The sequence below is a fragment of the Monodelphis domestica genome, chromosome 6, assembly GCF_027887165.1.
Source record: "Monodelphis domestica isolate mMonDom1 chromosome 6, mMonDom1.pri, whole genome shotgun sequence".
NCBI lineage: Eukaryota > Metazoa > Chordata > Mammalia > Didelphimorphia > Didelphidae > Monodelphis > Monodelphis domestica.
In genome coordinates this window covers 79876973-79892216 of record NC_077232.1, presented here as the reverse complement: position 1 = coordinate 79892216, position 15244 = coordinate 79876973, and the positions used below count along the sequence as shown (strand labels likewise).

At 36.6% G+C, this 15244-nt stretch overlaps 1 protein-coding gene across 9 annotated transcripts in view; it reads left to right on the top strand.

The window, feature by feature from the left end:
• Positions 1-15244, top strand: part of LOC100022326 (DNA polymerase nu) — a 479612-nt gene that overhangs the window by 95222 nt on the left and 369146 nt on the right. For all 9 annotated transcript variants that reach the window (XM_056802319.1, XM_056802316.1, XM_056802317.1 and 6 more), the window contains exons 5-6: positions 1656-2165; positions 3514-3710. In XM_056802319.1, coding sequence (XP_056658297.1) covers positions 1656-2165; positions 3514-3710 — 707 coding nt within the window. The remainder of the gene's footprint in view (positions 1-1655; positions 2166-3513; positions 3711-15244) is intronic.

The following is a 15244-nucleotide window of genomic DNA, read 5'->3' as shown; positions in this document are numbered from 1 at the left end:
CCTCCAGTATTTGTCATTTCCCATTTTTTGTCATCTTTACTAATCTGCTGTGTATATGGTAGAACTCAGAACCACTTTGATTTGCATCTCTCTAATTATTATATAATTTGGAGAATTTTTTTATATGGCTGTTGATAGCTTAGATCTTTTCCTCTAAAAGTTGCTTGTTCATTGGGACACTAATGCATTGCTGGTGGAGTTTTGAATTGATTCAACCATTCTGGAAGGCAATTTGGAATTTTGCCCAAAGGTCTATAAAACAATGCATACCCTTTGATCCAGCAATACATTACTATGTCTGTGTCCCAAAGAAATTTAAAAAAATGAGAAAGGACCTGTTTGTACAAAAATATTTATAACTGTACTTTTTGTGGTGGCAAAGAATTGGAAACTAAAGGGATACTATCGTCAACTGGGGAATGGCTGAACAAAATGTGGCATATGATTGGAGATGGAATACTGTTGTGCTGTAAGGAATGATAGCAGGATGATTTAAGAAAGAACTGATGCAGAGTGAAAAAATCAGAATGAGGAGAACATTATATACAGTAACTGAAATATTGTGGAACAATCAAATGTGATAGACTTTGCTACTAATAGCAACACAGTGATCCAGGACAATTCCAAGGGACTTATGAAAAAGAATGTTATCCACCTCTAGAGAAAAAAACTGGGAGTATAAATACAGAAGAAAACATATGATTTGTCACTTGTTTATTTGAGTATAGGATTTGGGGGTTTGGTTTTATTAGATTATTCACTTACAAAAATGAATAATATGGAAATAATGTTTTGCATGATAATATATGTATAACCAGATTGAATTGCTTGTCAACTCCAAGAGTTGGGAGGGAAAAAGGGAGGAAGGCAACACGAATCCTATAACTTTGGAAAACTTATGTGGAAATTTATTGTTAAAATAAAATAAAGATTAAAAAATTTATGCCACAAATTGAAGAGGGCCTGGATCTCAATCCACTGAGCCTCCTAGCTGCCCTGGGAATGGCTATTATTCTTATAGATTTGAACTAGTTCTTTATATATCCAGGAAATGAATAATTTTCCCAAGGAACTTGATGCAAAGATTATTTATTTCAATCCAAAGATTAAAAAAAATTCCTTTAAAAGAGATCCTATATTTGGACTAATATGTTCATTAAAATCACTGCATCAAAATAAAAATTTAACTAATAAAAATTAAATATGAATGGTGAAAAAGTTATAGTGCAGACTAAACTCATCATCTTAAAAGATTTATGATAACAATGTTAATGGTTTCTAATTTAGCAGAAGCTTCCATAGTTTTTGCTATACTTGTATAAACTTTCAAAGCCTAAGGTTAATACCTCTATGTGATGATGAAGCACCAATTTTAATTGAGGAGAATAGATCAGCATGCTTATAAAACATTTTGTTTTTATTTCGTATGTTTCTCTTGTGAATAGAGTATATGTAGCATAAAAGATTCCATAACAGCAACTCCTATTTTCATTCTCTTCAAGGTTTACAAAGATGTTTCCTCACCATAACCCTGTGAGATATCTAGTAAAAGCATTGTTATCCCCACAGTTAATACAGACAAGCTCTATAGGAAATAGTTTTGATTTACATTGTGGATTATTTTCTAATGAAGCATTTCAAAAATTTTTCAATAGAGTCCTCATTGTATAACTGTAACAGACCAGCCACCAAAAGCTTCCAGTATCATCTCTCTTCAGTCAACGGGTATTTTACATTCTAATCAAATGTCTAACATCAAGGACCCTAATTCATCAGGATCATTGCCCCTTTCCAGTTGTGTATATACTCCCTTACATTTCAAGCCCTCACATTTACAGAAAAATGGGAATAAGAAGGAATATTTGCTAAAGGAAAACACCAATATTGAAAAGAAGGAAACTAAGAACCTTAAAAGAAAGCATGCTACAGCCAGTCATATGTCAGAGCAAGCAAAGAATTGTTTTACAATGGAGGAGTTTGGAATTGGAATTGAAACCAAATATAAAAATTCAGGAGAGACAAAGTCTCTTGAAAATCCAGTCTGTGATGTTAGACACTTGGGACCTGTAGAAAAAAGACAACTGATTGAAATATTAAAACAAGCGACTACTCTAGTAGTCACAATGATCTATCAGGATGGGCCATTCCAGCTAAAACATGACGAGGTCAGTTAATAATGAATTTTTTGCCAACTGAAAAGTAAGACAGAAATATATTAATCGAATTTTAAACTTAAATATTTTATTGTTAGTATATGGGCCACAAGATGAATAATAGCTCTTGATACACTCTACAGTTACGAATTTTTGAATGACAAGGAGAGAAAGGCACTAAATGTATAATTTGGAAAATGTCATTGTTGTTTAAATATTTATGTCATCTATACATACATTTTAAATTTCAGATTTATGTATTTTAATATCATAATTTTATATAAAAAGCTAATTATTGAAAGACATAGATATTTATAATAGCATATTATGTGAGGGATTGGCACTTGAATTTAGATTCTTTGCCTTTAAAAAGCACTTTTCCTTTACAAAGTAATTTTATAAAATTTGATTATGCATTAAAATCTATTCCATGTAGTACATTTTAGAATATCTGATTTTAGAAAATGACTAAGGAAATTTTGACCAAGACCAATGCAAATGACCTATCTTGATTTAGTATATATATTATATACATGTATATAATTCATATATATATACTGATTATAGTAGAAGCTCCTGAAACACTATAAGCTACAAGTTTAATTTCAGATATTTCATTTTTGCTATATGATGCTGATACTTCACTGAAATCCTCCTGTGCTCTCTTACTGGGGCATGGAGGTGGAGTTGGACTCTCACAGACAGGCTATCTCTAGAGGGTAGGCTGATCTGAGAAGTCCTACCAAATGTCCCTGTTCTGCCCCCAGTAGATTGGAGGGGCTCCTCTTCTCCTGTAGGGGTATGCATTCTTTGGCTTAAGCCACTCAGGAAAGCAGATCCACAGGCACAGGAGCTTGTGATTCCTTGGGTGGAGGGGCTTAACATTCAGCACATCATATATCCTTCAGGTACTGAGCTAGAAATAAGATGATGATGATGATAAAAAATCACATTTCAGGAGTATCTTAAGTTTTATAAAATATTTTACACCATCTTGTATCTATAATCAGAATCCAAATCAACTGCCAACCCTTACTGCCTTGTGAGACCTTTTCTTCATGTGTGAATGCTGGGATTGGAGTAGATAGTCTAAACTTCTGTAAGGTGTCCTGTTAGTTCCATAATGCCATGTAGGTAATAGAAATATTTAATTTTTTTAAATGAAGAAACTGAAGTATAGATTTAGTGATTTACCTTTAAAAACCTAATGAGCAAATATTGGAAGAAGCTATTCACTGAAATGAAATTAATACTAGCATATTTTTCATTAATTATGACAGAAACAAAAAGATTTTTCTTCCTTGAAATAAATTGTTTGTTTTTAGTTTGTTAAGTTGTTGGTTTCATTGCATTTATGTAGGATCTAAATTCAATGGTAAAAGGAATCATTATTTTAATAAAGAGCCCGCTGGACACCAGGAATCATCCCTTTTGTGCATCAACCACAGACCCACCTGTAATGGATGAATTTTCCATAGATGATAGGTACATATACATAAAAGTAGAACATGATACTCTTTGGAGACAAGAGCAAGAGATGAGTAATCAATTTGCCAGGTAAGAAAATGGAACATAGTCAGGTCTTTATCAGTATATACTGTCTATGTTCCAGTTATGATATTATTTAAACTTTCACCTTATAATAGATTATCTTTATGGGGTTTACAAAACTTTTTCATGTATATAATCTCATTTGATCACTGTAACAATTTGGTGTTAAAGAGCTAGTGCGTGTATTGTTATCCCCATTTTACAGATGATGAAATATAGGTTAAATGGATTTGAAGCTAGGTCTTCTAATTTTTAAGTCTATTTTTCTTTTCACTATATTTAATCATTTAGTATTCTAAAAGTTGCACATTGCTTAAGGTTTTTTACTCTTAGAATTGTATGTTAAATTTCAAATCAATATGAAAAGAATCTCAGAATCTTCAGTGTTCTTGAGTACATATAAAATGTAATCCTTACTCTAACATTAAGAACCTTCTCCTATCTGACTCTGACTTTCTTTTTGAGTATTATTTCACATTATTTTCTCTTGAGAATTTTTCCTCAATATCATCTTGTTATCTCCAATTTTTGTTCATTTGTGCACACTTATTCTCTACACCTGGAAAAGACTTCTTCCTTATTTCTATTTATTGAATAGAGTTCCTGTCTTTCCAGACAAATCTAGGGTGTACCCTCATGAAACCTTTTTTCTTCCCCCTAGCCAGAAGAGGTCTTTCCCTTCTCTGACAGATGTGGAAACTGAGGCCTAGAAAGGTTAAGTGACTTGCATGAGACTGCATATGTAATAAGCATGTTCAATAAAAGAGATTAAAAAAGCAGATAGGGACTAGAATCTGAAAGATATGGCTATCTCCAAATGGAGGTATATTGTTTGGGAAAGGCCTAGATGGATGGGAGATGAGAAACACCCATGTAGGGACCTTCCCAGGGCCAGTAAAACACAAATCCCTTGGGCTTTGGAAACCAAATTTATTTTGATAATTGGAGTAAAGGGAAAGGGCAGGAAGGGTCCTAAAACTATAGATCTATACTCAACCCACCTTCCACACACCTTGGGAGAGGTACTCTTCATTGCTTCTGTAGGCCCTGTCTATCTACTCCCTGCTCTTACTTAAAAACTCAAATGCTATCTGACCTTTCTGCTAATATAACTACCCAGATTGTCTATAATAAGGCTAAGGAGACAGGACTCACTAGTAGCCTGAATCCCATCTCAAGCTTGGGGTTGGCTTCCTAGGTAAACCAGAGTCCCAGGTAACAAAACCCTTGGGCTTACCTTAGCCAACTTGGTCTTTGACTGGTAGCTCTCAGACAGATTGGTCTTTGTACTCCAGGGAAAAGGCAGTTTATTACAATGGCAATTCTCCAACCCAGGAATCCTTAAATCTTTTCACAAGATTAGGTTTTCCCAGGGGATGCCAGAGCAAAAATCTTCCTTCCAGCTCAGTGGAAAGCCAGAATTAGGAGTGACCATTGAAAACAGCCAATTCCCAAGATCCTCTTCTCCTTCCCGAATCTTTCTCCCCAGGAATTGTATCTAAATTCTCCTCCTTTCCTCTTAATGGCAATCTATGAATTTTTCTCTATCCCATAGCATTTATCCTTACAAACCAAGGGATTTGGGGATGAGGCAGTCATAGTGCGTTTAAAAAGGACTAGATCAAGATAGCCAGTCACAGGGAAATGAAAGTAACAGGAACTGAACTTGAGAAATTAAATATGGAATTCAGTTCAAGGACTCTTAATATTCCTAATTTGCATGCTTTCATTGGCCATAATATAGGACAACACAGATTTACTATATTTCTACTGCATATAAAATACTTGTTAGGTGATGGGGAGGCACAAAGTCCTCATTCATATCTTACATTCTAGTAGGCGAATAAGAGACTAACAGAGATAACCATAAAAGTGGAAAAGTTCTTATTCTAAATCTTCTTTCTCCTTTTTTTTTGGCCTAAAAGATTTTTCATGTTGTTATATTAAACCCTTAGGAATTAAAACTTATAAAAATTACATTAATTAGTACAACATTTATTAAGTGCCTCCTATATGCCAGATACTGTGCTAAACACTAATGATGCAAATAAAAAAAAAGGAAAGGAAGAGAGAAAGAAAAAAGAAAGAAAAGACAAATGGTTTTGGGGAAGTACTTAAAAAACAATTGGGGGGGGGGCAACTGGGTGGCTCAGTGGATTGAGAGCCAGGCCTAGACATGGGAGGTCCTAGGTTCAAAACCGGGCCTCAGCTACTTCCTATCTGTATGACCCTGGACAAGTCACTTGACCCTCATTGCCTAACTCTTACCATTCTTCTGTCTTGGAACCAATACAGAGTATTCATTCCAAGACGGAAGGTAAGAGTTTTTAAAAAGAAAAAAAAAGAAAAAAAAACAATTTGGGGAAACAGCATTGGTCCTGTCACCAGAAAATCTAAACTCATATCTAGGCTCTGATAATTTCTAACACTATTTCACAGATTCTCAGAATGCCTTACTTTCTTAATTTATAAAAATATAATATATATTTTATTCTAACTCACAGAATTAATGTGAAGATCAAGTGAAATAATGCATTAAAGAACTTTGTGTAATAATGAAGTACAATGTAAAATATAATCTATTATTATTACCCTTTGGACCACTAAAGTATGCTGCTTAAAAAGTGGATGGACTTTTTTCTTGTTATTTTTTCCTCTTCCCATTTGTCTTTGGAATCTTCTTTTTGCCCCTGTAGCTTTCCTATTTTCAAACTCAATTCATTTACCTTTTTTTGATAATGTTCTTCTAGGAGAATGGAAAGTATTCTGAGAAAGAAGATGACTTAATATTTGTCATTTTTTTTAAAAATATATTTTATTTGATCATTTCCAAGCATTATTCGTTAAAGATCATTTTCTTTTCCTCCCCCCCACCCCCCATAGCCGACGCGTAAGTCCACTGGGCATTAGATGTTTTCTTGATTTGAACCCATTGCTTTGTTGATAGTATTTGCACTAGAGTGTTCATTTAGAGTCTGTCCTCTGTCATGTCCCCTCAACCTCTGTATTCAGGCAGTTGCTTTTCCTCGGTGTTTCCACTCCCATAGTTTATCCTTTGCTTATGAATGGTGTTTTTTTCTCCTGGATCCCTGCAGATTGTTCAGGGACATTACACCGCCACTAATGGAGAAGTCCATTACGTTCGATTATACCACAGTGTATTAGTTTCTGTGTACAATGTTCTCCTGGTTCTGCTCCTCTCGCTCTGCATCACTTCCTGGAGGTTGTTCCAGTCTCCATGGAACTTCTCCACTTTATTATTCCTTTTAGCACAATAGTATCACCAACATATACCACAGTTTGTTCAGCCATTCCCCAATTGATGGGCATCCCCTCGTTTTCCAGTTTTGGGCCACCACAAAGAGCGCAGCTATGAATATTTTTGTACAAGTCTTTTTGTCCATTATCTCTTTGGGGTACAGACCCAGCAGTGCTATGGCTGGGTCAAAGGGTAGATATTCTTTTGTCGCCCTTTGGGCATAGTTCCAAATTGCCCTCCAGAATGGTTGGATCAATTCACAACTCCACCAGCAATGAATTAATGTCCCTACTTTGCCACATCCCCTCCAGCATTCATTACTTTCCTTTGCTGTAATGTTAGCCAATCTGCTAGGTGTGAGGTGATACCTCAGAGTTGTTTTGATTTGCATCTCTCTGATTATAAGAGATGTAGAGCACTTCTTCATGTGCTTGTTAATAGTTTTGATTTCTTTATCTGAGAACTGCCTATCCATTTCCCTTGCCCATTTATCAATTGGAGAATGGCTTGATTTTTTGTACAATTGATTTAGCTCATTATAAATATGAGTAATTAAACCTTTGTCAGAGGTTTCTATGAAGATTTTTTCCCAATTTGTTGTTTCCCTTCTGATTTTAGTTATATTGGTTTTGTTTGTACAAAAGCTTTTTAGTTTGATGTAGTCAAAATTATTTATTTTACATTTTGTGATTCTTTCTATATCTTGCTTGGTTTTAAAGCCTTTCCCCTCCCAAAGGTCTGACATGTATACTATTCTGTGTTTACCCAATTTACTTATGGTTTCCTTCTTTATGTTTAAGTCACTCACCCATTTTGAATTTATCTTGGTGTAGGGTGTGAGGTGTTGATCTATTCCTAGTCTCTCCCACACTGTCTTCCAATTTTCCCAGCAGTTTTTATCGAATAGTGGATTTTTGTCCCAAAAGCTGGGATCTTTGGGTTTATCGTATACTGTCTTGCTGAGGTCGCTTTCCCCCAGTCTATTCCACTGATCTTCCTTTCTGTTTCTTAGCCAGTACCAAATTGTTTTGATGACTGCTGCTTTGTAATATAGTTTTAGGTCAGGGACTGCAAGGCCCCCATCGTATGTGTTTTTTTTCATTATTTCCCTGGATATCCTTGATCTTTTGTTCTTCCAAATGAACTTTGTTATGGTTTTTTCTAAATCAGTGAAGAAGTATTTTGGTAGTTCAATGGGTATGGCACTAAATAGATAAATAAGTTTGGGTAGGATGGTCATTTTTATTATATTGGCTCGTCCTATCCATGAGCAGTTAATGTTTTTCCAATTGTTCAAGTCTAGTTTTAGTTGTGTGGCGAGTGTTTTGTAGTTGTGTTCATATAGTTCCTGTGTTTGTCTTGGGAGATAGATTCCTAGGTATTTTATTTTGTCTAAGGTGATTTTGAATGGGATTTCTCTTTCTAGTTCTTGCTGCTGAGCTGTGTTGGAGATATATAGAAAAGCTGATGATTTATGTGGGTTTATTTTGTATCCTGCAACTTTGCTAAAGTTGTTGATTATTTCAATTAGCTTTTTGGTTGAATCTCTAGGATTCTTTAAGTAGACCATCATGTCATCCGCAAAGAGTGATAACTTGGTCTCCTCCTTGCCTATTTTGATGCCTTCAATTTCTTTATCTTCTCTAATTGCTACTGCTAGTGTTTCTAGGACAATGTCAAATAGTAGAGGTGATAATGGGCATCCTTGTTTCACTCCTGATCTTATTGGGAATGCATCTAGTTTATCCCCATTGCAGATGATATTAGCTGTTGGTTTTAGATATATACTGTTTATTATTTTTAGGAATGACCCTTCTATTCCTATGCTTTCTAGTGTTTTTAATAGGAATGGGTGTTGTATTTTATCAAAGGCTTTTTCTGCATCTATTGAGATAATCATGTGGTTCTTGCTAGTTTGCTTGTTGATGTGGTCAATTATGTGGATGGTTTTCCTAATGTTGAACCAGCCCTGCATCCCTGGTATGAATCCTACTTGATCATGGTGAATGATCCTTCTGATCACTTGCTGGAGTCTTTTTGCTAGTATCCTATTTAAGATTTTTGCATCTATATTCATTAGGGAGATTGGCCTATAGTTTTCTTTCTCTGTTTTTAACCTGCCTGGCTTTGGAATCAGTACCATGTTTGTGTCGTAAAAGGAGTTTGGTAGAACTCCCTCTTTGCTTATTATGTCAAATAGTTTGTATAGTATTGGGGTTAACTGTTCTCTGAATGTTTGATAGAATTCACAGGTGAATCCATCAGGCCCTGGGGATTTTTTCTTAGGAAGTTCTTTGATGGCTTGATGGATTTCAATTTCTGATATGGGATTATTTAAGAATTCTATTTCCTCTTCTGTTAGTCTAGGCAGTTTGTATTTTTGTATATATTCATCCATTTCTCCTAAATTGGTGTATTTGTTGCCATATAATTGGGCAAAGTAATTTCTAATGATTGCCTTAATTTCCTCCTCATTGGAGGTGCTGTCCCCCTTTTCATCTTTAATGCTGTGAATTTGCTTTTCTTCCTTCCTTTTTTTAATTAGATTGACCAGTACTTTGTCTATTTTGTTTGTTTTTTCAAAGTACCAGCTTCTTGTCTTATTTATTAAATCAATAGTTCTATCACTTTCGATTTTATTAATTTCTCCCTTAATTTTTAGGATTTCTAATTTGGTTTTCTGCTGGGGCTTTTTAATTTGATCGCTTTCGAGTTTTTTCAATTGCATTTCCAATTGATTGATCTCTGCTCTCCCTTGTTTGTTAATATAAGCTTTCAGGGATATGAATTTGCCTCTGATTACCGCTTTGGCTGCATCCCAAAAGGTTTGAAAGGATGTTTTGCCATTGTCATTTTCCTTGATGAAATTATTAATTGTTTCTATGATTTCTTCTTTAACTAAACGGTTTTGGAGTATCATATTATTTAATTTCCAATTGGTTTTAGATTTGGTTTTCCATGTACCATTACTAATCATTATTTTTATTGCCTTGTGATCTGAGAAGGCTGCATTCATTATTTCTGCTTTTTTGCATTTGTGTGCTATGTTTCTGTGACCTAATGTATGGTCAATTTTTGTGAATGTGCCATGTGGTGCTGAGAAGAAGGTGTATTCCTTTTTATCCCTATTTATTTTTCTCCATATGTCTATTAATTCTAATTTTTCTAAGATTTCATTCACTTCTTTTACCTCTTTCTTATTTATTTTTTGATTTGATTTATCTAAATTTGATAATGGTTGGTTTAAGTCTCCCACTAGTATGGTTTTATTGTCTATTTCTTCCTTCAATTCGCCTAGTTTCTCCATTAGAAATTTGGGTGCTATATTATTTGGTGCATACATGTTGATTAATGATATTTCCTCGTTGTCTAGAGTCCCTTTTAACAAAATATAATTACCTTCCCTATCCCTTTTGATCAGGTCTATTTTTGCATTGGCTTTATCAGATATCATGATTACACTCCTGCCTTCTTTCTATCAGTTGAGGCCCAGAAGGTCTTACTCCATCCTTTAATTCTGACCTTGTGGGTGTCAACCCGCCTCATGTGTGTTTCTTGAAGACAACATATGGTAGGGTTTTGGATTCTAATCCATTCTGCTATTCGTCTACGTTTTATGGGTGAGTTCATCCCATTCACATTCAGAGTTATGATTGTCATTTGTGGACTCCCTGGCATTTTGATTGCCTTCCCTAATTCTAACCTTTTCTTCTTCGGCTCTACCTTTTAGTCCAGTGATTTACTTTGTATCAGTGCCCCTTGTCCCCTCCCTTGATGTTTCCCTTTTTAGTCCCTCCCTTTTTCTTCCCTCCCCCTCCCCCCTCTCTTTCCCTCCCTTTTTGTTCTCCCTCTCCCCCTCCCCCCCTTGGTTTTCCCTTCTCCTTACCCTTGTTGGGTAAGATAGAATTCAAGATCCCAATGGATCTGGATGTTTTTCCCTCTCAGAGTTGATTTCCCTGAGATTGAGGTTTAAGTAACCCCCCCCCCTCTCTTCCTCTCCTTCTTATAGGAGTTTTCTTCCCCTCCCCTTCCCATGTGAATCTTTGTGTGAGAACGATTATTCTATTTGGTCTTTCTTTACCCCCTATTTATACATTACATTTTCCCCACATATTAGCATACATAGATTGATATAAATGTGGTCCTTATAGAAGAGAGTTTGAGTAAAAGAAGATAACATTTTTCCCCTTTCCTTGATATTTACCTTTTCAGGTATTCCTTGCTCTTTGATTTTCGGTATCAAACTTTCCACAGAGCTCTGGTCTTTTCTTTGCAAAAAGTTGGAAGTCTTCTATTTTGTTGAATGCCCATACTTTCCCCTGGAAGTATATAGTCAGTTTTGCTGGGTAGCTGATTCTTGGTTGGAGACCCAGCTCTCTTGCCTTTCTGAAGATCATGTTCCATGCCTTACGATCATTCAGAGTAGAACTTGCAAGGTCTTGTGTGACCCTGATTGGCATTCCTTTATATCTAAATTGTCTTTTTCTGGCTTCCTGTAGGATTTTTTCTTTTGTTTGATAGCTTTGGAATTTGGCAATTACATTCCTGGGAGTTGTCTTTTGGGGGTTTAGTGTAGAAGGTGTTCTGTGAGCTCTGTCAGTGGCTGTATTGCCCCCTTGTTCTAGAATCTCTGGGCAATTTTCTTTGATTATATCTTGTATCACCATGTCCAGTCTGGTGTTTATTTCTGGCTTTTCTGGGAGTCCAATTATTCTTAAATTTTCTCTTCTCCCTCTATTTTCCAGATCTATCACCTTGTCGGTGAGATATTTTATGTTCTCTTCTAATTTCTTGGTGTTTTGGCTTTGCTTTATTAGTTCTTGCTTTAAAGCCTGGTTTTCTTTTACAGTTTGGTCAAACTGGTTTTGTAGATGCATGAATTTCTTTTGCATTATTTCCCACTTTTCCTCCCAGAGGGCTTCCATCTTTTTGGTCATTTCTGATTCAAATTCTTCATGGGTTTGTGGAGAGTTTCCATTTCCTTTGGAAGATTTTGGATAATTTTCTTGTATATCTTCTTCTATCTGCTCTGTATTTTGTATTTTGGCTCCATAGAATGTGTCCAAAGTCGCCCCTTTCTTCTTATTTTTCTTGGTATTTTGGGGCTTCTGTGCTTCTGTGGAGTTTGTCATCTCTGAATGTGGAGGATTAGCTTTTCTTATCTCTGGTGATCCGAGGCTTTAGTCCTGGGCAGATGTTGGTTCTAAGAGCTTTCCCTGGGTTAAACTGAATATGCCTCACTGGAGCTGGAATGGAAGGGTCGGACCACGAGGCCACACTCTCCCCCCAGCTCGCTTTCAGGAAGTTGCCTTCAGAATCGCTGGCCGTGAGGCTGTTTCGTCGGCCTGCGGGGGGGATGGGCTGCAGCTTTCCCAAGCTCTAGGGCAAGGACTTTCACTGAGACTTGGATAGCAGGATCCAGCCTGTGAGGCTGTCTTGCCCGCCCTGAGGGTTGCTGTTGTTTCGACCAGCTCTCTGCAGCGGAAGCCCCAGGCAGTAACTTTCACTGGGACTCGGGTAGAAGGCCCTGAGGGTTGTTGTTCTGAGGACCCTGCTCTCTGAGCCGGCTGGGCTGCGGCTTCCGGGAGCCTTGGACTCTGCGCTCCTACCCCTGAGGTCCGAGTGATCTCGGGTTCTGGCTTTTGAGGGGAGCCGTACCTTTTGAACTGGGTCCAGGTCCAGGAGGAGGGTTCCCAGGGTCTGTGCTGTTGATCGTTTTGAATTTCGGCGCCTTAGGAGCTTATATTTTGAGATCGGTCGGGAAGGGTTTTCCGGAGATCTGAGCTTTAGCTTTCTCTAAGCCGCCATCTTAACCGGAAGTCAATATTTGTCATTTTTTGCTATTAATGATCTACACATTTTTATAACACATCCACTATTTGAGAACAGAAATAAAACTTAATGTCATTGTCTAGATCAGAGGTGTCACTTTTGAATGGGGCCTGAACCAGATGAAAATGTAATTGGGAAATATTTAGCAAAATTTTAAAAAATACAAGAAAACACAAATAATACATTTAAAAAATAAGTTGATTATATAGCCCTTAGGGACCCCTCTGTAGGGTTTAGTGATCCCTGTTTCTATCTTAGTTTGACACTGCTGATTTAGAATGAGCACAGATTCATATTGAATGAAATGGTTTTCTATAATCATTCTACCTAATCTATAGGAGAACCTCATTGGGCTTATGAGTAGGCTTCTAATGCAGCTTAAAATCATTGATAAGTCCGGGAAATAATGAATTTAGGAAAAATAACATTGTAGGGAGTAGTCAGTGTCAGACCTGGCTGACTGTTTTGTTGATCTGTGGTTGATGATGTTTCTATTGTAATTGTTTTGGGGCATCATAAACCACACCCATATGTGAAGGTGAACTTAATAAATGTGTTGTGTGTTGTAATTGCTTCTTTGGCTGGCTATCCCCTGATTTTTCTCTCTCTCCTTGGGCCTCTATTCCCTGAGACACAACTGCATTGAAATTAGGCCAATTAATAACCCTATAATGGCCTCTAGGTGTTGTGGAGGAGAGAATTTACAATGCATGCAAAGGACAGAAAGCTGAGGATGGATCATCTGTCCTTCAAATGAAAATTCCATTTGGAATGTTACTGGGAAAGGCAGTTGGAGCCAAGCCAACTGCTGAACGGGGCTGATGGTGGTGACTGAAGCTAAAAGGTTTTTGGCTCCTGGCTGATGTGGAGAAAGAAGCTAGTTATATCTCTGGGACTTGAGTTAATCAATTTGGAGGTGACCTGGCTGATTGGCAGAAGAAGGACAGTGGTCCTTATATCTCTTTATGACTGACTATTTTGTGCTTGTGACAGAATTGCCATTTCCCTCAATATCCTCCAAACCAACACTCTCTATAGAGAACAGGGATATCCTACCCCTCTTGCCTTATCCTCTACCCTTGTCCTGTCTTCCCCAAATAAACCCTACTTGAGAAAAGAAGAGAAAAGAGTATTTCCTCTGAAATCTCATAGCTCACAGAAGAAAGGGGGGAGGGGAAGCTGAAAGGCTTCTGAAGAGGGAGGAAAACAGGAGGAGGGTAGGCAAAACTTGATCCATTAGTTATCTAGTATCAATCAAATATACATCCCTCAAATTTTCATCTATTACAGAATTCAAGCAAAAGGAGGAGTCAATCAATAGGGAAAACTTCATTTTCTTATTTTAAGAAATTGCCACAGCCACTCTAACCTTCAATAACCACCATCCTGATCAGTTAGGAGCAGCCATCAACATTGAGGCAAGACCATCCACCAGCAAAAAGAATTACAAATCACTGAGCTCAGATGATTGTCAGCATTTTTTTTAGCAATGAAGTATTTTTAAATTAAGGCATATAAATTATTTTTTGAAATAATACTATTGTGCACTTATTAGAATACATTAGAGTGTACTATAATTTTCATGTGCACTGGGAAACCAAAAAATTCATGTGATTAACTTTATGCAATATTCCCTTTATTGCCAGATTCTGGAACGGAACCCACAATAACTGAGATATGTTTGTACTAGAAGACAGTATAGGTATTAAATATTCTCTTAATCTTTTCTTCACTAGAATAAATCATAGAATCTCATACTTTGAAAAGAACTTGGAGTAATCTAGTCCAACTAATACTGCAACCCTCCTGAAGTATTTCAAATGGTCATCTAATCTATGTTTAAAAACTTTAATTGACACATCACATTCTAGTTTTGGACAGCCCTGTTAAGAAGCTTTTTAATAATATAAACCTAAATCTGTATAACAATCTGTCCAGCAGTTGTTATATAATTTTCCTTTGTGGGTTGTAGCTTGAGAAGGAGAAGGGAGACTGAGGAAAATGGGTGATAAATGAAGACCCAAAGACAAGTTAATTGATATGGGGAGCTGCGCTAGATCCTTATAATATTTTCCTTTGAAAATGAATTAAAGGAAAACATGAGAAATAAGAGAACACGTGGAAGTAAGAATTCCAAGATAGAAAGCACATGGGCTAGGAAAGATAAAGAGAGATAGAAGGAAGAACTCCAAGGTTGCAGGAATCAAGAGGAAGAATAGTGCCCCTCACCCCAGCATTTATTGTGGATTGAGAGGTGATCAATGAATACGGAACATAGCATGTAGGTCTTAACATTGGTTGAATAGATAATGACAAGATCAGAGGAGGTAGGGATTCACCTGACATGCGCTTTTCAAAGGAATGTGTTTTGACAACGTGAGGGCTAAGCCTTTGTGGCTTAGGCTCAGAAATTCTCCTGCCCTTAGAACCGTCTATATATTGATCATTA